This window comes from Cryptomeria japonica, chromosome 10 (genome assembly GCF_030272615.1).
Source record: "Cryptomeria japonica chromosome 10, Sugi_1.0, whole genome shotgun sequence".
In the NCBI taxonomy this organism is placed as follows: Eukaryota; Viridiplantae; Streptophyta; class Pinopsida; order Cupressales; family Cupressaceae; genus Cryptomeria; species Cryptomeria japonica.
The window spans coordinates 762,506,387-762,533,168 of record NC_081414.1 but is presented as its reverse complement, the minus strand read 5'-3'; the positions used below and the strand labels follow the sequence as shown (position 1 = coordinate 762,533,168).

Here is a 26,782-nt window from a genome sequence, read left to right as displayed (position 1 = left end):
TGTGAGGGAGAGGTCACACCTCTTCATCATGTATGCCCTTTGGCAAAAGACACACCCTTTCACCATTAGCACCCCTTGAAAGGGTGCAACTCTTCATTAGTTCTGCTCTTTGAAAGGGACACAACCTTCCACAATCAGATCTGCACTTCTGATTCCCAAATTATCGCCCCTTCAAATGAGTTCTCTTCTCCCTTTTAAACCTCATATTTGGGGGAGTCACAACTTATCATTTCATGCCTTTTGACTATCAATTAGCTTTAATCAAATTTTAATTATATTCTGTTATGTTTTGATTTTATTTTTTATTTTTGTTCTTTTGTATTTTAATTTTATTATTATTATTCATTATTAAATTACATTTCGAAGTGGGGACTGTTGTGACTTGATCACACATCACCCCATCCCAGATAGGGACCCCCCTAACTTTTGGGTTTTGGTGGCAGTCTCGTTAGTCTCTCGGTTTCGCGAATGTTTGGGGGTCAATTTGATTAAGTCTGCTTTTTGTTTGAGCAAATTTGGTGAAGTCTAGGGCCTGTTTCGTCAATTTTAGGGTTTCTGCCTTTAGTCCTAGATTTTAGGGGTTTATGTTAGGGTTTTGAAAAAACTAAACATACAGCTGGAATCAAGACCCTTCAAGGAACCTCCCAGTAAAATTTGAGCCAAAACGGAGCAACTTTCTATTTTTAGAAAGTTCCTACTTTTTAGGGATTTTACTTGGTCCCATAATGTCGTCATTTTGCCAAAAATCAAACTTACTATTTTTAGTAATTTCTATTTTTAGTAAGTTTCTATTTATAGTAAGTCATTCCTATGTCATGTCTAGGGATCTAACGCCGACGTTCTAAAGGTTTCTATTTTTGGAAAGTTTGTTCTGACAGGACCATTCGGGCAAGCTGATGGAGGCCAAGCATTCATGACTACGTCTAATTCCAGAAAGTCAAAAAGCAGACAGGGAGAGTCAGAAAATGGTTAAGTGCTAGAAGCCCATTCCTGAAGTGGAAAGCCCAAGAAATTTGTCTAAGTCCGGGAAATCACCCCAAATTCATATATGGTAGCATGATCCAGAAGAAGCTCAAAAATCCACCTAAGTCTGGAATTAACAAAGAAAGGATGAAATTCCCTCTTCAAGTCAAAAATCCGCCCCAAGCCAAGGACAGGTGCCAAATTGAAGCATGCATGGAGAGATGGAAAATTGCGAGAACCCATGCCAAGGGTGAAATGGCACCATGAAATGGAGTTGGGCGCTAAAATTGAGTTGCCTTGGAATTCACAAAAGCATCAAAATTCCTCCTCTTTGTGCCCTAGACCAAGGATGGGCGCCAAAATGGAATGCTCAAGGAAGATGAAGAAGGAATGGAATTCCTTCCCCAGTGACAAATGTCGCCTAGGAACAATGGAGGGCGCTAAAGTGGTATGCTCATGGACAATGGATAAAATGATGGAATCCTCCTCCATGGTGAAATTCCGCCCTACTCCTCAGGAGGGCGCTAAAACACACAAGGCATGGAAAGCAAGACAAATGATGAATTCCTCCACAAGCAAGAATTCCGCCCTAGGAGTTGGAAGGGCACCAGAATGGAGTGGTCATGGAAGGAAGAAGAAATTGTGAATTCCTTCTCCTAGGTGATATGGCAGTTAGACACTATGGAAGGCACCAAATTGAGGAATGCTTGGAAGGAGGGAAAAATGTTGAATTCCTCCTCCATGGGGAAAATCCGCCCAACACTCAGGGAGGGTGCTGAAAAGGGATAATGAAGGAAAATCCTCCAAATCATGAATTCCATGACTTGTTCAAAAATCCACCTAAAGAAGATGATAGATTGCAAAATAGCTAAGTCAAAGATAATCAAGGAAATGATGAATTCCGCCCTGAATTCCATGCTTAAGCTTGAAAAACTCAAAAATTTGTCTAAGGCATGAAAGTCCAAGGGTCAAGGAGGAATGAAAAGTAAAAATCCCCTCGGGAAAATTTTTAAATTCCCCATTTTTAGACACTGAATCTCATCCTAAATTTTAGGAGGATCCCTAAAAAATAGGTGATGTTGAAGAAGCATGAAAATTCCTTCAAAAGAAGAAGAGGACAAATTAGAATGGAAAATCAAGCGGATCTTGAAAAATCTTTCAGTTTCCCTTCGAAATTTGAAAGAATGGAAAGTTAATGAGTTGGCGAAGGGAATCTTCCAAGTATGACACATAACTTAGTGCATTAAGTGAAACTTCTAAATTCGAACTCACTCACAAGGGAAGTTTCTTTTCCATGGCACAGTGATTGGGAAAGTATGATGCATAATAAATTCAATTGCTAAATTGATGCCTCCTAACTTAGCAGTACGATTTGAAGGATTCTATATAAACATGGAGAGGCATTTCATATCTCACATGCAAGATTCAAGAAAGAAGAATTGGAGAAGTGAAGAGAGGTCATACTTAGTCTCTTTTTTTCATCATTTCCAAGGTGCTTTTCAAGATGGCGGAATCAAGCGAGACATCTACCCTCACCAGGCAAGCATTGATCAAGGCAGAGATGAAAGGTTTCCTTCCTTGTTCCCAGATGAATTCCAGATGGGAGGAAATCAGCGATACAAATTTGGGCACATTCAATCTGGCTGCATTCAAGATCAGAATGTTCGGGACAACAAGGCATAGTCTGTCACCAACAGCTGTCAAATTTGTCAAGAGCAAAATTGTTGCGGTAGCTGGTTTACCTCCTACTATTCAGTGTCCAGACTTGATTCTAAAGAGTGCAAAGCATTATAATCCGGAGCGGAAAACAATTTCAACGTCAGATGGCAAGTTGCTAGCGACATTGACTCCGGAGTCAATTGGTGAGGCTTTCAGAATTCCTTCACACTATTCCATGATGTACAGGACTAGCAGCGGAGTTAAAGCACTATATGAAGCAGGTCCTGCCAGGTGTGCTGACTTGATTAATAAACAGTGGTTGCTAAGGCCTAGGATGCATGCCTCCAAAATGCCAAAGACTCACTATCTTTGAGTTCAAGCAAGAATATGTGGACCTGATAATGATGCTGAGCAAAGTAATGGGGTGTTCACATTTTATGAACTTTGAAACATGGATGTTCTTCTACATAGGCGAGATCATGAATGCAAATGGGCTAGTTGACTGGGCCAAATTGATTAGTCATTACTTGCACGAACAGCTGAAAAACTTAAAAGAAAGAAAGTCCCAGTCCTTCTTCATGAGCTCCTACCTAATCTATATGCTTGCGCGAAGGGGAGGATTTAATGGTCTACTAGCAAGTGGAATCATGGGTTGCGGACCAGCACAACTGAAAGTGCACGAGTGTTATCCCCAGCTACATCTTCACAATGTTAGTTCTTACAGGCTGGCGAATGACACCTTCACTATGTACTTGACACGGCTTATGTAGAAGCAGTTGCACGTAAGGGTGTCGCCGCAAGCAAGAGCCTTGGTCCAGATGTATGGAGCCACGTTCTTACAATTTCCTAAATTCACCTACATCGGGACGTAGGGATTTTCATTCCAGTCATACAAGTTGTCGAGGTATCCATCAGACAAGCTCATATTGTTGGAACTCATGAGGCAGTTAACAGCTTATGATCAATTATAGAAGAAGAAGAAGCAATCTATTGAATTCCCAGTTGTCCTAGGTGACTTCGTGGAAATGTGCCCAGGTTTGGAGGCAGCTGAGAGTGCAGCAGAGGAGTTGGCATTCTATCGCCTGCCATTTTATACATGTTGAGACATGGACCAGCTAGGACTCGAACCTAGGACCTTCCATAACGTTGTTGGAGTGCTCTACCACTGAGCTACTGGCCCCTCTTGGACCAGTCCATCGTCGGTCCGGGTGTGGCTTATTTCCAACACCAACACCCCCCCTTAAGCCACACTTCTCATGTGCTTGGGGCTCCTAGCCTAGACCAGGCTCTGATACCATGTTGAGACAAGGACCAGCTAGGACTCGAACCTAGGACCTTCCATAACGCTACTGGAGTGCTCTACCACTGAGCTACTGGCCCCTCTTGGACTAGTCCATCGTCGGTCCGGGTGTGGCTTATTTCCAACACCAACAATACATCCAGGGCCCAGTATGATCCTTACCGCCAAATCAGGAAGGTTGTTGGCGTGAAATTCATACACAAATTTCACTTAGAAGATTATTGGGCAGGTGTCGAGGATGACCTTGAAGTCCAGAGGAAAATGCATTCCAGATTGCCCCTTGACACTATCAGGATAAGTGAAATTTACCAAGTGCGGGATAAGGTGAAAGAGGATTCAGATTTGGTGCAACCTGAATTTGAGAAAGTGAAAGATCAGCCCAGAGCCTGAAATTGATGATTTGAATGTCCTGACTAGACTGGTGCTGAAATTCACTAAGCACTGGGTTGACCGGCAGACAAGGAAGTTGGTGGAAGGAAATGTTGATTTGACATATCAGCTAATGGGAATTCTAGATTCCCACAGTGAAGCAACCGAAGGTTCTTCACAGGCCCAGGCAGGAGGGGAAGTCTGGATTGATAAAGGGAAAAGTGCCCCAAAGAGACCAAGGGCGGCAAGGCGCATGTCGCCGTTGCATGAGGAATGATGGGCATTTATTTCTTGCATGGGAGTGTTTATTGTATTTTGGGCATGTTCGATGTAATGGGGTGCATTTAATGCACTAGTGGGCGCCATTTTGTGTTCTTGGAATAATTGTATATGGGCTTTATGGGGTATTTATTGTTGATTCCCACCTTGTTGCATCTTGAGTGGGGAATCTTCTAGGGTGAAACCCTTATTAGGGTTTGCATGGCCTGAGGCCTATATAAAGGGGTGATCCCCCGGAGGAGAGATTATTATCTGAGATTGATGAATCAGGATTGTTGAAGTAGCCAAACTCAATACATTGTTCGATTTTGATGGTGTATTCTTGTTCTATTTTAGCAATCTGCATGGTCTTGCTCTCTTCATAGATTAGATTTGCTTTCATGTTGTTAGAAGAACTGGATTTGATAGGATTACTTGTTGCAGAGTCCGAGCTCATACTTTTGGTGTGCAGCTGATTGTTGCATACTGTGTAAAGTTAGCTTGAGCCCCTTTGTTATGTGTGTATGCTTAACTTCGATTATCAATGCAGATTGTTCGATTTGATGGTCTACATTGGTAATCTGAAAAACCTCTACACACCCTTTAAAGATTGCACCACCTTCGCGTAGTTGTGCTCTGTTGGCGAAGCGAAGCGTGGTTTGATTTTGCATGAGTGATCCCGTCTCTTGTTCTTAGGATTAGATTAGATTCAGCACAGTTCTCTCTACCCTATTCTCACTTACTTTCAGCATATTTCGAAAATCCAAAAATAGGGCTTTCATTGCAAATCATTCACTTAGAAATCCTTGAACTTGCATGAGTTTGTTATCCTCTTCAATTGAATACGTAAGGCCCCTTGGGTTAACAGCAAACTCATCAATCAACTGAGTCACGTCCACACACTGAAGGAACCTTGGAGTTAGCTGTTTGAACTTTTTGTGCAATCTTAGCATACGGACTAATTTTGATCAAGAGAGAGTAGGTGACCGTTGGTAACTTTATTCTGTGTTCGACACTGTCATAATACAACACGTCAACAGGGCTGGGTATGGCCATATATATACAATAGCTCACAGTTCATTGATTATATGTCAAATGTCAAATCAATAAAAATTTACAATCAATAACCTTCATATTACTCTTTATCAAGAGCATCTAAGTCAACATTTGGTTTATTTGAGCCACAAGCAGCCATAGTACAACTCCTAATAGCTGTCCAAGTCTACCATACCCAGTAACATAGCTACAGTGTCAATTTGCTCCACATTGAAGTGAGATTTCCACCTAATTTTCATTGCAGACCAGAAAAGTTCTCCTCTAAAAGGCCGATGTAAACCTCAAGTATTCCAATAGGAAATAGATTTTGACAGAAATTTTTTAAGATGGCTTGATTCTAACCATTCCTGCTGGATTGTATTAATCCAGACTTCCCAACTCCTTATTTCTTCACTTTAATGAGCATGGCAATTAAAGCACTTAAAAGAGATGCTTTCATAGCCTATTGGCTGCTCCATGTATAACATCCGCTAGCTCAAAGAATACACCAAAAAAGTCCTTCCATTTGTTGCAATAAATAGGCAGGAAAGACCTTTCTCTATAAACTTGTAAAATAAAGCTAGACATCTAGAACAGATATAGCTACAACTGTTATTTTTCATCCAATTCTGTTGGCAGCTTTCCTCAGCTCTAAACAGTCTTTCCTTATTTTTCTTGAAGCTCATCTATAGAATTGCAACTAACTCATCCACATAAGGGGCACTCATATATTCTGATACAATATTAGTGTAGTCACCATCGTTTCTGTTGGCAGACACTACAACATTGTCCTACACTTACTAGAGCAGTGTGAATGTGAAGTTCACCATCGTTAGGCACCTGTTGCATATTTTCAATTTTTATCTTAAAAAACATTTTACTTGCATCATAGAAGATATTATTTAAATTTTGCCATTGCACAGTTTAGAACTAGCTTGTATTGCAAGAAAACTTGTTCACTCTATTCTTTTTATTCTAGCCATTTAGCTTCCACGATGTATTAAACTTATTTTTCACTTGTATAGCTATTTATGTATCTATCTGTTTCTCCAAGTTAATTGGAAGGTAGTAGGATGTACAGAAAAAACAGGTGCAATAAATTAAATTCAAACATTATAATCTTAAAAGGTATCCAATCTCAAGAAAATGCTAAAATACATGGAATATAAATAAATCTTCACTAGAATATTAATTACTATGCTCAATTAACAGATTGACATATGGATAAATGAGTTAAAAACACAATTCCAGAATTGAGTAAACTACTGCATAAATATATCAATATTATGATTATCAACAACAAAATAAACAATCTTTTGATCTTCTCACCCAATAATTCCAAGGATCAGTCTTCCTATATAGGTAAGGACAGTTAAGGCCCAGGATACCTCTGCCTGGAGAAGCAATAAAAATAAAAACCTCAGTGAGATATACTTATTAACTATATTCAAAGAACTAGGCATCCCAGGACAAATGAAGTACTAAAAAAGCATGAAATATATACTTTTGTTAGTTACCTTTTCTCCCTGGGGATAAATCTCCTCTAAACCTTTAACATCTTCTTCTAGAAAAAGAAGCTCCTGGAAATTTTAATAAGTATTAGCATGAAACCAAACAATTGAACCTGAAAACAATGTACCCGAGCTTAAGGCAACACAAATACACCCAAGCATATAATTTTGAGGGGCCTTTCTAATGTCAGTCATCAATAATTTTGTGAGGGGCCAATTAACAGTGGGCTTTCCCAACAAGTGCAAAAGAAGATCTCAAAGTCTACAAAATCTATGTTTCATTTTATGATTAATACTACTTTTTTTCAATTTCTCACTTTTATCCTTTTTCCACAATCAATAAAATCAAAGTCTCATTTTATGATACATGGGACCTGTTATCTCAGGTTGTTGTCATCTAAAAGATTATTGTCTCTGTCCAGTGGAAGACAAGAAGGCCCATAACAACAGTTAAAAAAATTTGAACAAGGTATCCCTCCACATTGGAGAGAGGCAGTCATTATGATATAGTTTTTTTATTGATATTTCCCCGTTTTACCTTGAAATGGCAGTGGGGTGGATTAACATTTTTTGTGCAAATGTTGGATTAAAAAGAAAAAATAGTCAATCAAAAAAAAAGAAAGCCTTGCTAATGGGAAACCAAATAAACTTCTTCCCCATATTAAGACAAAATGATAGAATTATGAGGGACATAACTATACATATTTTTGGAAATTTAAACTTCACTAAAAGCTTGAAATTTCCCTATTTTTAAAGATAGAAATGCCACATGGACCACTAGAAATTTAAGAAAGCCACAGTTTCCCAGGATCATTGAAACAAGAAACAACTTTTGCTTAAAAAAATACCATCTCATCTTCCCAAACAAATTAATATAACACAGCTTCTTCATAGCACAAGTAGAAAAGATAATAGTTAGAATAAATCTTTTAAAATATATATATGCATGTAATTAACCTTACTGTAGCATCACTGTCTTCAAAAGCTCAGCAAGCATTTGCATTTTTTTCTCCACAATATTAATGAAATTTATGCACTCCTACACAAACTAACATTTGCTAAAATTAAAACCACAATAATATCAAAGTATTGCATTACTAAGAATCTCTTTCTGGCATTCCATTTCCATGCAACCTTTTGTGCTGTTACATTTGTCGTCTTTTAAAATTGAACAACTTTTATAGGCTAGTCACTGTGCAGATATGGACCCAAAACGTGCAAAAGCATGGAGCACAAAGAATGTTAAAGGAATGAACCCTATGGATAGTCATTGCACATTCTAGGCAATTCCTAGACCTTGTCACCCCCTTTACTTTGGGATCACATCCAGTATTAACTAAAGTCCAATTTAATCAAACTGAAAGCAACACAAAAGTTAAATATAAAACTGAAATTAAAAATATATATACAACCTTCTCAACTGCCTTAACGTTCTTTCGCCATTTCCTTCCTTTACTACCACTTCTCTCTTCTCTTTGAAGTGCTACAACTGCTTCTTTTATATCTCTTGCCCGCTTCCCTAACTCAGTCGCCTCCTACAAAAAGCAAACTAATTAATACTCTTGCTATATTGTGGTTATAATCCCTCGTCATTATTTATAAAATTTAAAATTAAAAATCACTGATTCAACAGGCTGATAGGGACCTGTGATCTGAAGTTCAAACCAACCTTGATATATTGTGCACGAGTAATAACAGCTTTTGGTCGGCGAAGGAAAGAAAATATAAGACCCAATGGCAAACAAGCAATTCCTACTCCACCAAATATCTACGTAATGAGCATACAAACATCAAATTAGTTATTGATCTCACAAAGTTGTTTGATCATACAAAAAACAACCAAACCATAACCTGTTAATAAATATACATATAATCTTTCTGAAATAAATGCAACGTTGATTAACAGTAAAATTGTTCCCTACCAAAATGATGTCAAACAGAAATTTATATATATATATAATCCCTTCTCGCAAGCATAAATACAAGAGGGAAACTTTTGAAAAACTTTACAACTTATAACATAGTTCCTTGATGGTGCATTAATGCCCTAAAAAAGGTATTTGTTTTTTCTCCTTTGGAAGTAGAACAAGCTAAGAAATGAGAGGAAATATAATGATACAAAGACAATGCAATAACCAAAAAGCCATTTCAAAAGTTTAAGGAAACTATAGCTGAGAATGGAAAGATTGCAAACTGAATCAAAAATTTCTTTGTCCCCTTGCTGTGGATTAAAAATTTCCATTGACCAGAGTAATCTTATTAATTTGTTCCAAAACAAAGACTATCAATTTTATCAAACAGATGATGCAAAACTATACATTGCTTATCACATCTTTATTACTGACATTTAGGAGATTTACACCCATACACATGTTAAAATGATGTTATACAAGTGCTAAAGTTAACAAATTAAAATCCTTGATAAAGTAATTCCACAATTAGCTCTGCCTCTAATCAATACATGACAGACAATGAATGAACATATAAAGGAAAACAAAACATACTGAAAATAGGACTGATCCAACAATTGTAGCAAGAGCTACAACATATTCCGGAAAGGTCGTCCGCATGGTCCAAGTACTCTCTGATGACGAACTAGCTGTGTAAGCATCACACTGCATAAAACCAAAGAACAATTCAAATCACCGCACAAGAATTAAAAAAAAAGTATTGGAAACTTATGATAAAATTATTAGATGCATACAGAAACATAAATTCCTTCATTCAACACATCTTTAACAAGAAACTTGGGCTTAGGACACATTGAAATTTAAGTGACTCATCAATAATTGGATACTTTGGGAAACTAATACCTGTAAACTATTGCCATTTGTTCCTTGTATGCAAGGACGGTTTCTTGTAAGATCAGACCAACTGCTCGGAAATGTATTTGTTGCAGATGAAAGATGCCGTACAGTGAAATCAACTTTACCAACAAGACCTAGGTTCATAAATCATGAAACAAAAAGTAAGAATGCATAAACACATAAAACTAATTCCAAATTCAAACCATAAATAACAAAAATAAATGAATATGCAAACTGTCATCTTCAGATACTGAAACCACATATGTTTGCAAATTTAGAGATACTGATCCCTGAATCATGAAAGGAAAGAATATGACTGATATGTATATCCATGATAATATTCCATGAGTGAATAAATTGTGTTCACCAAAATACATAACAAAACAATAAAAACAATGCATAAACTAGATTCCTATTCTATACCTAATTACGCCTTCGATTAAGCTAAGGTAAGTAAACAAGTGATGGAAAGGGCACACGCTTCTCACTTAAACAAACCTTGTTGACCAGGAGATGTGTTCAGGATGATTGATTGTGGTTGAAAGGAGATGTGGTTGCTCATTTCAACAGCATAACCTTGTCTTGCATCCAATTCCTATGCTTAGAAATGGCTTGAGAAATGGTTAACTCACAAATTTTGGATGAGGATGATGAATGGATAGGATTTGATCTTGTGCAATGGAGGGATAGGGTTGATCCATTTGCAAGAGGGGGTGAGAGAATTACAAGTGGCATCTTGTTATTGATGCATGTGATTAAGGCAAAAAAGATTGAAAGCAATTAATAAGGGTGGAAATTTTCTTAATTTTGATGGAGGGTGAGGATTGAAAATAGACCATTTTAGAGTTTTGTGCATTTGGAGCCTTGTGCAAGATTGACTTTGTTTATTTTAAACAAAGTGGCAAAGGAATGAACAAATGATTAATAAGTTGACTAAACCTGATTTGTTTATGTAACTAATGATAAACAGGATTTTAAATGAATTAATTAAATATTATGTATTTAATTAATATATGGTAGAATGTTGGGGAAATGATTGATTTAAAAATGTGATTTTATTCAATTAAGATGCGAACATTAGGGAAAAGGCTACACTGGTTAAATTAGCTAATTAAATAAAGGTAATTAATTTGATAAATGTTGCAAAAATGGTTAGGGATATATGTAATTTACTAATTAATGTTATATGAATGCTCCAATTGATTAATTAAATAAGAGTATTTATTTAATTAATATTGGAAGTAAGAATGCAAGATGGATCCAGTGTGATGATGGCCAAAGTGCAGGGATGCATTTTAGGTATCTACCAAAATAATGAATAAAATCGGTATGCACATACATAATAACATGGGATAGTTTCTTGGGAAATCCAAAAGGGATTCTCCAGCTAACATATAATACGCAACAGGCATTTAAATTAGTTCAACAAAACACACAGTTTAAAACACTGTAGTGGTAAAGACCAGCTTGGACCATACACAAGGTGATAAGTGTAATACTAAAGAAATATTCCACCATGTGCTCACTCGATTACCTAGGACCCATTAAGTCTACTAAGTAGCTTTACATAACTACATTGCAATACCATTTAGGGTTGGAGATGGAACATCAAACAAGTTCAGAGTCTTGAAGGACCATTTTTCATCTGCTTCCATAGGATGCACATGCTTATCTGAGGCCAAACTATTCAATAGCCTAAAATTATCTATCAACGACGCCAAGGCCATATCAAAATGTTTGAATCCTATATTGGTTCAGACATTTCTAGAAAATTGCAATCTATTGAATCATAATTACAAAAACTGGCAAGGGGGATATGTCTAGTAACTCAACATGATGGCTCCAATTACTAATGCTAATCAAAGATTCTATAATAGCATGGAATGTTCTATCATCACCATCTTCCATTTAACATTTGTTCTTGTATGATGTGAAAGTCTGAAGAGATGTGCTAATCTCCTTGAATGGTAACAACCACCTTTATAATATATGTGTTTATATACATATGTATGTATACAATATTAGTTCTAAACCATTTTAAAACTTTATACTACAACATTAGCTCCATGCCATTAAATTCATATGATATTATACTTTGATACATTTGTTCCAATCACCTTACTGGAATCTATATTTGTACTTGTTCCTTAGATCAACTTTGAAAAAGTAGCTCCATGGCATTAAATTCATACCATATTATACTTTGATACATTTGTTCCAATGACCTAACTGGGATCTATATTTGTACTTGTTCCTTAGATCAACTTTGAAAATAAAATAAAGTAAAAAAAAATCTAGTTTGGTCCTCACCATAAAGAATTCCAAGCACAAGCCCAACAACAACCGCTGTCATGATGACCCACATCAAAGCACTAAGTACCCTTTTCCCAACGCTCCTGTCAAATGCCAAATATTTGTAAATGAATTTCATAGCATAGTAAAATGAATTTGTAAATGAATTTCAACTTACATGTCATATTTGTAAATGAATTTCATAACATAGTCAAATTTTCAGTAATCTCCTGGCAGGCTGAGTTGCCTCATTTTACTATATAATGCACTACATAAAATAGCAGTACAATTTGGAAGCCAACTTAAATGTCGAAAAGCCAGAGAGCTTTCTGTGTGTGTGTGTGTGTGTGTGTGTGTGTGTGTGTGTGTGTGAGAGAGAGAGAGAGAGAGAGAGAGAGACTCACTTTTCTTGATCTCCTTCATAGTAAAACATTGCAAATGGTATGACAAAGAACACCAATACTGCATCTACAATATATATTGCCAGCCACAGATCCTTCATAGGAAGTGTTAATTTGCATGCCCCGTTGTATATTGCATGGGTGCAAGCATGTCGATTTGCAACGTCTGCTGGCAACATCAGAATGGAGATTTCGGCAACTGAAAGGCCAAGGACTACCACTAACTTTGGAAAATATGCTTGATTAAGGTCATCGGGATGTTGAAAATTAATAAGCAGGTAGATATTGAAAAGAAAAACAAGGACACACACTACTGCTGCTACAACAACCAAAGCCAAATTGAAATCACCCATTTTTGTCCTTGTTTTTCAACTTGGCAAACGATGATCAGAACTTCTTCCGATTATACATAAGAGCACACTGTTTGAAGCAGATAACTCTGGTACCTTTCAGCCTTTCTTATAAAGAACTCACTGCATATGCAAAGACCACACTCAATGCATAATATGTTAATCACTTACAGATAAAAGTACAACTTGAAAATACAGATAAGATAGAAACAAAATACAAGGGCAAGAACTCCAAGCAACAGAATAAATGGAAACAGTTTCTGGAAAATCAGCAAAGTCTTATTTTTTAATGTTGGGTACACTGTTCCACAAAATTTGAAATGATAAGTGTACTCAAGATTGAAGATGTTTGTTCTCAATACTGACGTGGGGAGTCTTGGGAAACAAGTACTAACCCAGACTTGTAAGGATGCCAAGTTTAAACATGACTGACAAGAAGGTATTCAACAGGTAAATGCATCACATCATGAACCTTATTTGTATTTGTTATGAACTTATGATATTTAAAATTATGCACTTCGGTGAATGTGGGCCATTATAATCTTCCTTTAAATATATCTTGTGGGTCCATTGACAGCAATTTTGAAGAAAGATTTATGGGTTCATCGACACCAATTTTATGGGCCCAGTTTTCTGGATTCAAATTAGATTGATGCACAAAACCACAATGCAATTTACATTAAGTCTCTGTAATACAATATAGGTGAATGGTTTGCACCTACAACAAGCAAGTTGTTACACAGTTTTGTATTTGTTATTCAAGTTTATTCCCTGTATAAGAAGACATGATATAGCATAAGTTTGGCTGGAGCATTTAATTTAATAGGTACAAGGGCCAGTACATTGAAGTCTAGTGCTTTCGTGTGCCTTTAGCAAGATAGAGAGTGGTCTCTACAATAGTCACTGGAATTTGTGGCAACAACATTAAACAAACATCATCATAAACCCAATGAGCAGCAGCAACATCTCAACAGCCTGATTGCATATGCAGTCAGCATGTAGACTGCATGGAGATGAGGGTTTGATCCCTGGGGACAAGCACCTGATTTTATTGGAGACACGTACCCGTAAGCATGCCAGCTTCAAAGAGTGAAGGCATAGTATGGATACTTTGAGTCATGCAGTGTAAAAGTCAACCCTGTGTGACGAGAGACTCACCCTCTATCAAATTCCTTTTAATTCACCATTCAAATTCAGAATAATCACTTAGTATTTTAGTATTTCAAAATCACTTACTTTGTTGTTAGTGATTAAAAACATCATTTTATGTTTAGTGCCTTTAAAAAACCCTACTTTATGTTTAGTATATAATATACTAAAATAGTATAAAATGAGGGGAATGCAGTTCAAACCTTCAATTGGTTTTTACAAAGTGATTTAATGCTTGCAAGAAAACCAATCCATTGTACTTTAAAATTTGAAATTGTGCCTACCTGAGAGTGTTGTTTTTGTGAAATTCAAAGCAAGATCATCTTTAGTAATTCACAATATCTAGTAGACAAGTCTCGCCTAATGCCTGGGTCTGAAAACTTGAACAGAAAAAACTAGAGTCTTTGGAGTCATAAAATTACTCAATATTTGTGACTATCGAGACCTTGAGTAAATAATGTTGTTCTAGATGAGAAGTTATATTTCTTCTCAAATGATGATGAATCTATGAATAGGAAGGTCAGTCTATATGATCAGGGAAACAAATTATGCCTGGTGCACAAATAAATCTTGGTATGATAAGGACAAAGGAAAGCATAAATGGGAAGCTGCCATGACAATGGAATTTGGTGTCTTGATGAAAATGTGACTAGGCTGTTGTTTGAATTACCCCAAGGGGAAAGGTCCATTGGTTGTAAGTGGGTTTACAACATAAAATGTAAATTAAATGGTTCTTTGCACAAGTACAAAGTTCAACTTTTCGCGAAAGGATATGCAAAACAAGACGGATAGACTATGGAAAGACCTTTGTTCCCATTATAAAGACAGTAAACTTTCAGCTGGTTATCTCAAATGCTACTTAGTTGTCATGCCCCCATCATGGCACCTACACTCGCACCCTTAGAAGAAAATTAACTTGGACACAAGACGTCAGAACTTCTTGGACCAACAATAGGATTAGATGGACGAAATTGGTTGATGATAATTATGAGGAACAGATTTACTAGGGAATGTTCTCCATGAGACCCAGTCAGATGACAACAAGGGCAGTGATCTTACAAAAAAGATATTAATACTTATTTAATATGTTAACTAATGTCTGACTGATATATCCATTGATTAGTGCCCAGATTGTTGTATTAAGCGATCAACACTTAGGTGTGAATTCACCAAGGGGCCCAGCGGTTATGAAAGGATGGAATACATGAGATATGGAGACGTCTTTTGAGGGGAGGGTTGTAACTTTATGAACAGGCAGACATGACTCTTCACCCATGATGGAGAAGATATTTATACAACAGTCTATCACTCCAAGGATGAGGGAAGCATCGGACTTGGTATTGGATAATACATAAAACACTGTGCAGAACGATTGAACGTCATAGTTTTGGTACGAATCTTATAGAGTCATATGCATAATATAGTCAATGCTATATCGATATACATAAACGTCTGCATGCTGATACTTACAATGCACTGTTGTTATGATTATATATTATACCAGATTCATGATTCTTCTGCAGTTTACTGATTATATGTAGAGTGTCTGAATAATACCGGATCTTTCATATGTTCTGAATGTTCGCAACCATGGCAGAGGTAATAAGGATTGCAAGAGGGGTACGGTGATGGGGCACTCTCCTAGGTATGCCACCTCACGGTGGGAACCATATAGTCCCATGAGGCCAAGGGGTTACAGAGGGTACTGCCTTTGGGCTTAGGAGGTATGGTGGTGCAGGAGCACCTAGTTGAGTAAAAACTCTCCTTTTTGAAGCTTTCATGCTTTCATGTTTGTAATGTCTTGTGTTAGGTTTATGATGTTGTTTTAGGTTGTTGTGTGTCTTTTCAAATGGTTTTGATCTCATTTTGTGCTCAAGAGGTCAAGTTTTGTCTTTCAGGATGTGAGTTGACAATTTTGGGTTTCTAGGCCAAAAAGGGCAAAAATGTGAAAAATTGCTTGAAAGGTCTAGAAATGCTTTCCAAAGCATTGCAACATGTTTGCTAAGTGTTTTTAAGCATGTCTAAGGTGTTTAGATAAGTTGATGAGGTTAGGTTGTCAAAAATGTCTTTTGGAGCAAGAAATGTTGTCATTTGGGATTGTAAAAGTTGTCAAAGTTGTAATTTTTTGACTTTCCTAGCAAAATGAAGTTGTGGAAGCCTCATGTCCATACTAGAGCTTGATAACCAACTGGAAAAACTATAAAAGGCCTCCCTTTTCCTTGGAAAGGGTTGGTGATTGTATTAGCAAAAGAATCCTAATAGAAAAGCATGAAATTCTGGTTTTTTTCACTGTGTTTTCCTTCTTCGGAGTAACAGTCCGTACTGTAACATATTGGTCCATACTGTACCTTTTGGGAAGTGTTCTTTTTGATTATCCAATGCTCTCCAAGTGATCTTTGGATTGGTTTCCCATTTGCAAGTTGATTTAGCAAATTCTTTCAGTTTGGTGTGCTCACTGCCCTCTCAAGGGTTTGGGGTTACAAAATGCAGCAACTTGACTAATCCAGGTCTGGGCTCCCACCAAATGGATTTGGTCAAGTTGGTTTATGCATGTACATTGTATATATGTTTCCTTTTGAGTCAGAATTATGCTTGGAGGACAAATTTGAGTGAAGATTAGACAAGTTTTGGAACTTGACCAATATCCTTCTTGAAAACTCAAATTCTTGTAATCAAAATGCATTGAAGTGTTAAAGATGCCAAGCAAGGGGTCTGAGAAGTGTTATAAGTTAGCTTGATTCAACTTTAATAGTTGAAAAGTTTGTAATTTGCAAATTTTATCAGTTTTTGTAATTGGCAGCAAGTTCACTGTTTTTGTGATTTGTTTTGTCAAATAGCTCAAGGAATGCTTCAAGAGCATTATCCAAGCCTTGTAACTGTGAAGGCAATGTAATACGAAACTTCATTGATGTTTTGCAGACCTCATTAAGGTGGATTTCCAGTTAAAACTCCTTGTTAAGCAAGCCAAAAGTTGTAGCAGCAGTTGACTGGTAAAAGACAGTGTTACTGTTACAGTGGCATTTCACTCTTTTCTCAGTTTGTTGCCAAGTGTTTGGCATAATGTTTGTGTGACAGAGGCAGGGGACACATGTTGAAGTTATGACAGAGGTTCTATGAAGATCTAGGAACTTGTATTGGTGAACAAGGATGCAAACACAGTGGTTATACTCCAAAACCCTCCAAAACCCTACATTCATGCCTAAAAATGAGGTTAAACAGTAAGACCGCTTCTCTGAGTCTAAAACCACAAAAATCTCTTTGCTATGACTTATTCCTCACTGTCCAAATCATCTCCCATGGTCAAGAAGCCCATCGTTGGGCAGGGTGAGCAAAACTAGGCCAATTAGGCCTCCACGGGCTAGTAGTCCTTTTGACTGTTTTTGTCAAAAAGCATGAACCCGATTGCATGGAGGAGTTTGGGACTTATGAAACTTTGTGAGATCACTCTAAAACAGTGAAACAAGTGACATTTGAGACCTTGGACAGTGTATAGTCTCTTTTGGAGGTTTTGACCCTTGGTTGGTGAGTTGAGTAAGCCAAAGGCTATGAGCCTTAAACTAAGTTTTGGTTGTCAAACCTTGAGTAAACCTTGTTGCTTCTACATGACCATGTTGGATTTGTCTAATGCACACTAAAAACAGTAAGTTGAATGTCAAAAGAACAGGGAATTGAGAAATGTGTAGATGGGTGAAGTAAGGAATTGGAGTGAGTTTGAGCAAGGGTGTGAGCTTTCACCAAGAAGGGAGGTTGATGGTGAAGTCTAGAAGAGAGGTTTGTCAATTGTAACTAATCTTGGTATTGCAAATATAAGGAGCAGATATAAACAAGACTTTTTGTTTCCTATTATACCTTTTTGACCAAAATTGGCTTTTTGAGCACTTACCTATCAATCTCCCTATCATATGTAACCTCATCCCCCTATCATGGTGAATCAACACAAGAAGTCCAATCATAGAAAGAGGGAAATGGTTGGCAAGATGAGGGGGAATGGAAAGTGGACACTTCACTGGGTAGACCACCTCATATGGATGGCATGGGCCACATGAGGCCGAGAAGGATGGTATATCCGCTCTTGGACCTAGGATAGAGCATCCGAGACACCCCATTGAAGTCACTTTCTCCCATGCTCTCTTATGGTTGAGCCGGTCAAATATATTTGAATGCTTTATGATTGAATTGATAATTCTGCCATGAATTTAATTATGATAATCTGTTTATTGAATATATTGTTGTAAATGGTTTCTAATCTGTTTGCAGGGTTTGAATCAGATGAAAGGTATTTTCTAACTCCACTTATTTATTTGAAAATTTAGAATTAGGGCATTCCCAATTAGGGGACATTACATTATTTTGGATGGAGATTATATCATATGGATGTTAAAAAATATCTTCCTAAGTAGAGACCTGGCAAAGGAGATCTACCTGGTTTTCCTCAATGATTCTATATTCTTGGAAAAGAACATACAGTTTGTATGTTGGGTCCTTGTATGACATAAACAGGCTACTTAAGCTTGGCATTCTAAAATTGATCAACATCTTAGAGATTCACATTATACAAGAAGATATTATGGTCCCAATCTCTAAATCATCAATGATGATGAAATATTGATTCTAATTCTCTGTCTATTATCTTGCCATCGCCAAGAGCAGGGCCAATAGTATTCAGCAGGTGAAATCTCAATTTGATTCTATTTTTGGGATGACATATAAAGACCTCCTACATTATTGTTGTGTAGACTTTCAGCAACTTGATCATCATATTTTTGTATCACAAACAATGTATACCTCAATTCACTAAATCAATGTATTGTTGATTGGTGGATACTGGATAGTATTGGGATTTGGTTCTTGAATTCAGAGTTTGTCTACAGAAAGCAATGTGGCAAGATACACAGAGTCTCAGATTTTGTGGTGTAACATACATGTCAATTTGAATGTGCTGATGTTGTGGCAGGAACCACAAATCATTTAGAGAAGAACTCACAACCACATATAAAAAATAGTGTTGTGAGAAACATGAATAGCGATGCAGGAGCTCTTGTCAGAGAGTTCAGGTTCATGGGGCACTATCTGAGAGAAGGATAATGTTCTAGAAGACGGCACAAGGAACTGAAAGCAATCAGAAGTGATCTACTACTCCATGTTTGAAGCTGGTAGTGCTGGCTATAGAGAGAAGAATGTACTCATCAACAGTGTCAAGTAACTATTGACTCATGGTATTAAACAGCAATGATGTATACACAATGATTATCCATGTCAAGACATCATGTTTGGTGATATGTGTGATATGTTGTTAAAATATAGCCAGAATTAAGTTGTGTGACTATCCATATTCCACATGTTTGTTGGACAATATGGTTAAGCTCCCGTACTCGTGTCTATATGCACCAACTTCTGTGAACATGCCAAGGTCGGTAAGGTTGGAAAACGTTAGCATTGGATAGAAAATTGTTGGTGTGAGACATTAAAGTGATTGCAAAAGAATATGTTGTAGATTAACACTCCAAAAATGACTACTTGTATTGAATCATTGATTCTAAATAAAATAGCAATGGTCATCTTTTGGTGGTTGGTTTTCTCAACACACTGCCTTGCAGAATATATCACCTTCGAAGCTCTTCTCAAGCTGGCTTTCGGATCACCACAAACTCAAATCTGCTTGCAAATCATTCGCATACACTTCTCACCCAATTCACTTCTCATCCAAAGTGCAATTCATCCATCTGCACATCTTAAATATGAGATACAACATTGAAATCCTAATTAAGGGTCGAACAGGTTGGAAAACGTTAGCATTGGATAGAAAATTGTTGGTGTGAGACATTAGAGTGATTGCAAAAGACATGTTGTAGATTAACACTCCATAAATGACTACTTGTATTGAATCATTGATTCTAAATAAAATAGCAATGATCATCTTTTGGTGGTTGGTTTTCTCAACACACTGTCTTGCAGAATATATCACCTTCAAAGCTCTTCTCAAACTGGCTTTCGCATCACCACATACTCAAATCTGCTTGCAAATCATTCGCATACACTTCTCACCCAATTCACTTCTCATCCAGAGTGCAATTCATCCATCTGCACATCTTAAATATGAGATACAACATTGAAATCCTAATTAAGGGTCGGCCAAAATAGAATAAGCAATATTACACAAAATAAGCCACCCAGACCTAAAATACTTAAGTCCACGAAGCTTTGGGGGTAGTCTTAAAAGTCAATGAGGAAGTTGTGACAGCTGCAGAAGTATGGTGGAAAGAAGAACAAACAATGAAGAACATAAGGACAGCCATGTCATCAGAAAAGACTGACTCGAAGGATGAGACTAATGTTCTTAATTAGTGAATAATGTTTATGATTTCATATGCAATAAAGAGTCATTAGTTCATGCAAACAAAAAAAATGGAACAGTGCACACAACAAAAAAAGGACTGTTTTGCAAAAGAGAGTCAGGGATCTCCTCAAGGAAGACAACACAAGAAAATAATAATGATGACAGTCCTTTATAAGATGAAAGATGACAATCATAAGAGAGAACAAAAGACAAACATTGTAGCACACTAGTAAGAGTCGGGTAAACAATCTCATGAAAGGACAGCGACAAGAGGGTGGGCTCATACAAAGAGTCTTCTAAATGACAGTCCAATGAGTATTTATGCAGATTTTATAGCAGCAAATAAAAGGTGGTAATAATGCTACGAAAAAAGAACAATGGCAGCCAAGAGTTTGTAAGATCAAAGGTCCAAAGGCAGTCCTAAGCATGGAAGTGGCAGTCCCTTGAACGGAAGTTTATCAAAATGACAGTCAAAACCTCTTAGGAAAAGAGAATGATCAAATGAGGACATTGTATATTCAGATTTTTGGGTTTTAAAGCCTAAAAGACTGTAGTGACAACAAAAGGAGAAGAAGTCAGTTATGAAGGAGCTTGAAGACAGATATGTCCAGTGTTGCAGGGCATTGAATGAAAGGGCACAAGGAAGTCCAGTCAGCAGTCAATAATGTGTTTAGGTTCTACTTTTATCATGAGTCATGTGAAGAAGGAAGAAGTAGGGATGGCATCAATCGTGAGTAAAGAACAAAAGATGACAATCAAATGACCGAAAAAAGAAAAAAGGAGATCAAATGAAGATGCCCAATTGACAAAGACTGCATGACACAGTAGCAGTCCTATACACATCACAGTAGCAGTCATATGCAGAAGGATAGTGATATTGTTGAGAGGGGAGTGAGTAAATAAAGAGAAGATAGTGTATTGTGACAAGTTATGTCATACAAGGCTTATCAAAAGAGGACTGAGTCCTTGCAAAAGAATACATGAACCTTTGGAAGATGAAGGGAACTTGATACATGGTTCAGTGACATTGCAATGCTAAATGACTGTTATTACTGTTTGGTATGTGAGCTTCCTGTAAGTTGTATGGTTATGCATTGTGTTTGTTTTTGGAGCTGGAAACCAAGTGATTAACCATGTAGTAGACAAAGCTTCAAGGTTCATGTAGAGGAAAGGACAGTCATAAAACAAGGACTAAGAACAAGCAATGATAGGTTGTAAAGATGATTAAAGATCATATGACTCTCATAAAGTCATGATGAAGAGCAAGTTTGTGAAGCAACATGACAATCATATACAGTGAATACTAAAGAGTTTCACGCTTGAACAGCAGTCATTAAAGTTGCCTACAACCATAAGACGAAGAAGACCTGTCATAAAATATAAAGACTCTCACAAAACACACAAAGACAGTCATACCTCTTATGAAAAGATAGAAATCTCACAAGATACTGAAATACAGTTACAATAATATCAAAGTTGCAGCCTAGAATCATGAAAGAAGACAGCCCACTGTCATATTGCCTGTCATGGGGAAGCAAAGGATGGTCTCCATGCAAGAAATAAGACAGTGAAAGACAAGATTGTGAAGGTCACAGTCATAGTGCGTGAAGGATAGCTTCAGAAAGACGATAGGAAAGACCATTCAAGAGCAGGTTCAAGGTGCAAAAAAGTCTTGACAGTCTTAAGGAAGTTTTCATCAAAAGACAGTCGACATACAAAGAAAAAGATAACTATATCAGTCATATGTCTCCATCAAACACGAGCAAGCATGAGATTCCTGAAGGGCTATTGAACATGATATGGACAAGATATGCTTTGAAATGTATGTGGGGTGAATGCAAGGAAGAAGACAGTGCCTGGTCATGATAATGAAAGGTGAGATAAATACAATCACAGAAGGTGAAGTTTTGTGACGGATACAGAGTCTTGGAAGCAACAGCTTGATGAAGATGAAGTAAAAGGTTTCTTAGCCAAAAACAGTGGACAAGGTAAAGAAGAGGGACAGAACTTAAAGGAGGAATGAATGATCAAAGGACACCAGGAATGAATGATCAAAGGACATCACGGTATGAAGATCAAGAAGTATAGAGTCATAAAATACCAAACCCCTTAAGACAACATGCAGTGGCAGGTCTGTGAACAGTGAGAATAGGTGAAGAGCATGCATAGCAGCCCTATGACAGTGATACACACTCGGAGGCATTAAGAGCAATGGTAAGAGCAGTTTTGGGACTCATGAAAGTCATTTTGACATGTAGAAGGTGTCCTCAGAGTTAATGAATGTATTGGAGGGCAGTGTGAAGCCATAATAACTCAGTTTGAGGTAGTTTGGGAGGTCTTTAATGGCCTATTTCGTATTCATCTGACCCCAAAGTCTTTCTCAACTACAAAAGCATGGAATGCACACATATCCTATTACTTTGAGTGGTTGGTTAATCAGTTTTAAGAGCTGGAACAGGAATATAGGGACACAGGAGCAGATGTAGGGGTTGTTTTGAAGGAGTTTGACACAGGAGCAAAACACATGTATTCATATAGGTTGTTAGTTGTTAAGTGTGCAAACCCAGTCTTGTTAAATTGTGAAAACTCTTGTTTCCTTTTGAGGACTTCACTAAAGCACATCCTTCTTGCAAAACGCTGATATATGAATGTATGTATTGCTTCAGCTATGCGAAATTTCTGAATAACTGAAATTTGTGAGTCAAAACAGTGGTGTAGGTCTTAGTAAAAATCCGGTGCATCACCTCAATAGTTGTAGGTTTACATTTTAAGCAGTTATTTACCCTTTTCATTGAAAATTAGTAGTTTAGAGTAGATTTTAGGTGAGGATTCATTAGGAAACAGCCTTCTCTAGAGGTCCACCTCTCTTACAAGTTACCCACAACCTGGAGGTGTTCATAGTTGTCAACAGGTTGCTGAGTTGATAGCTCAGTAAAGGGTGCAAACTCTGTGATAACAGTTTTCCGGTTGGACAGAGAACTGATTTTTAGTTCATTTTCAGACTTTATGTACTGCTGTTTGGTGTGTACGGCAGTAGCTTCAGCCTTTTGAGGCAACCAAATCACATACCTGGCAACTCTCAGCTTGGGTGAAGAAGATACAGTGCAGAACAACATATGAGAAGAGTGCAACCAAGAGAAAGCTCAGCTCCTTTTGACTACTTGCAACTCTCTCCACCTAGAAGGAAGGGAAGGACTAATCAAAAGACAGTTGTTTATTCAAGAATAACCCATTCCACTCCTTCTGTAAGGTTCTCTCCAACTGTCTCAAGAAGCCAAATACCACTGATTCCTATGGCTGCACCTAGGAATCAACCTTTTGTTCCTTTCAATCAAGGCAGCCCATTAAGCTTGACTCAGCTTGATGACATTCCTATGGCAGCCTTGAAGAGTATCCCATTTTTCACTAGTGAAAACCAGACAACTCCTATTGAGCACATAAAAGATGTTGCTAACCTTTGTGCAGATCATCACGTAGCAAAAGATAGCGTTGCAATGAGATTGCTCTCAGCATCATTGAAAGGAAACACTCTAACAGCTCAATCTTTTGAGCTATGGGAGATTAAGCATCTTCTGCAATCCTTTGGTAATGAGATTGTGAATATCAAGAGGCAGCAAAGTCAAAGTTTCAGACCCTATAAGCCTTCAAACCAACCAAATCAGTCAAATAGACCTCTGTATCAGCCTAATAACCAAAGCCAAAAACAAGCTCTACCACAAGACCTTATCAAGCTTACAATTTCAATGCTGTTAGCTCTTCAAGAGAGCTTGTGCCTGTACAAAACAACTTGGCTCAAGATTATGAGTGGTGTTTTCCATGTAGCTATTAGAATAATATCTTTATTCAGTTATTTAATGGTCAATATTGTATTATATTGTAAATATTAGTAGTTTCTAATTTTGCAACCGTTATCATTTGTTTCTTATTAGGAACATTGATCTCTTTGTAATCGATAAATGATCGTTTGATCATTTGATTAATTCATTCATTTTTTACCAATTACTTGTGTAACATGGTATTAGAGTGCAGGAGATTATTTTTTTGAAAAAATTGTAATCCTAATTTCTTATTAGTGAAATTTTTCGAAATTATTCTAGTTTTCCTCCAAAACCCGTCTAGGGTTTTCTATCAAAATTTCGGCATGTGTTTGTGAGGGTGCTCAAACGCGATTTTTTTTTCACGTTTTTTATTTTTCCTCACCTACAAATCATGCGGATTTTTTTCTTATGCCCGCAATTCTACTTCTCTGCATTTTTTGCGGGTTGTCTGTTTTTTTGTCACGATTTTTTTCCCACGGCGCTCTATATTCCGACAACGACCATTATTCTGTGACAGGAGGGGTTTTCTACACTCGAAATCCTTTTCTTTCTGCATGCACGATTTTCTCCTTCCACGACCCTGCGCGCGACCTCCTACGTGTCGTGATTTTGTTCTGTTCGTGGCATTGCCTGCTCATTCCGCGCGATCTCTGCGTAGTCGGTTTTGTTCGTGAGTTCTGTGACGCCCTTTTTCAGAGTTCTGCGCTAAGTTTTTTGCAGCCCTTTGTTTTTTTTCCAAATAGGTTTTTTTGCTCGCGCCCAGGGTTTTCTGCATTCTGCGACCTGTTCGTGCTGCCTAGGGTTTTCTCGAACCATCAGTCTTTTTTCTACGGCTAGGGTTTTTCGAAACATCTCTCAAAAAACTATTTTCTAGGTTTTTCGGGGTTTTTTGAATCCTCTTCTGGGTATCTATCAAAATTTTATGGGTCATCAAAAATCCCTACATTGGGATTTGTGCCCGAAATGTTTTTAATTCTACCTTGAAAACAATGCAATTTTTCTGCCTCATTTTTGTTCTTTACACGTCGCGTTTATGTGATTTCACGCGTTGACTATCTCCTACCTCGATATTCATGCCATCATTCGATCAACCAACTTTGACCTCAGTTTTCAATGATAGCATCTCTAACGAATATTCTGTTCGAGGGGAGTCAAAAATTTAATGGCAGAAATTATATAATACCTGGAAGCAGCGGATGCTCACCATTTTTTAGTATCTTGTCATCGATCAATTGGTCCTTGGAAAGGTCCCCCGTCCCACTATAGCTAGTTCTGATCAGACAAAGTTTGATGAACAAAATCATCAAGTTGTCATGCTCATCAAGCTCTCAAGGACTGACGACCAGCTTCCTTAGATACCTTCCGGCAAAACAGCTGTCGTGATATGGGAGCATCTCAAGATGCTGCATGAGACTTTTGATAAGAACAGAGCCTTCTTTCTGAAAAATATGCTCTTCTCTATTGTCATGGATGAACGAAAATCCCTTCAAGAGCATCTCAATCAGATCAAAGACATTTTTGGCCAGTTAGAAGCCATCGGTCGAAATATGGAGGACATGGTCGACATCACTTTGAAAAGCTTGCCAAAGTCCTACGAGCATTTTGTCGAAACACTCAACATCACCTGTTGATCTGAAGTTCATTGATCTTTGCACAAAACTTTTGCAGCAGGATCGATGGAAGCAGCAGTACAAGCTCATCCTCTACAGAACAAGCATTCGCAGCCAAATCCTTTCATAAGGATAAAGGCAAATCTCAGTCTTCTCAGCAGAAGAACTCTACTCTGTCATCAAAAGGCTCGAAGAAGAAAAGTGTTCAGTGCAATTACTGCCATAAGTTTGGTCATATGAAACTTGTGTCGTAAACGCTTGGCTACACAAGCCAAACAAAGTGATTCACATCCTAAAGCAAATGTAGCAGAGCACACTGAGCAAAGTGAGTCTGCCTTTTACACCTTCATGGCTAAAAGACCTACAGACCATGTCAAATCTTCTGCTTGGTGTATAGATTCAGGTGCCTCACACCACTTCACTCATCATCAGGATTGGTTCACTGATTTTCAACCTTACTCGGATTCAATTATTTTTGGAGGGGAAGAGTACACCATTGTCAGAAAGGGCAATGTGCAAATTCAGTCTGGAGGGAGGAAATTGATTTTCCTCAACGTGTACTATGTTCTAGGAATAGAACTCAACCTTCTCTCAGTTAGTCAAATTCTGAGACATTCTTCTTGGCTCGACGTGACCTTCAGTTCACATCAGTGTAGTATCATTGATCGAGAGACTCAGTCAACTATTGTCATGGGTCTTGAGGATCATGGTCTATTCAGACTAATTGATTATGGTGATCCTCAAGAGCTTGCCATGGCAGCCAAGCGCTCCTCTGTTAGTACACTCTAGCATCAGCGTTATGGGCACTTAAATGTGCACTATCTTTCTCAACTTGTTTAGGAAGAACCGGACTGTTAGAGATTCAAACCCAAAACCTCGGACTTTGCAGAGCATATCAAGTTGGCAAGCAACATCAGACTCCG

General features: G+C 37.6%; 1 protein-coding gene across 2 annotated transcripts in view; it reads right to left on the bottom strand.

Moving 5' to 3' along the window:
• Positions 1–26,782, bottom strand: part of LOC131026994 (LIMR family protein At5g01460) — a 72,437-nt gene that overhangs the window by 32,949 nt on the left and 12,706 nt on the right. For both annotated transcript variants that reach the window (XM_057957001.2, XM_057957002.2), the window contains exons 2-9: positions 12,599–13,068; positions 12,213–12,298; positions 9,909–10,036; positions 9,600–9,710; positions 8,765–8,863; positions 8,508–8,630; positions 7,102–7,164; positions 6,914–6,978 (exon numbers count right to left, since the gene is read on the bottom strand). In XM_057957001.2, coding sequence (XP_057812984.2) covers positions 6,914–6,978; positions 7,102–7,164; positions 8,508–8,630; positions 8,765–8,863; positions 9,600–9,710; positions 9,909–10,036; positions 12,213–12,298; positions 12,599–12,948 — 1,025 coding nt within the window. In that variant the 5' untranslated portion in view covers positions 12,949–13,068. The remainder of the gene's footprint in view (positions 1–6,913; positions 6,979–7,101; positions 7,165–8,507; positions 8,631–8,764; positions 8,864–9,599; positions 9,711–9,908; positions 10,037–12,212; positions 12,299–12,598; positions 13,069–26,782) is intronic.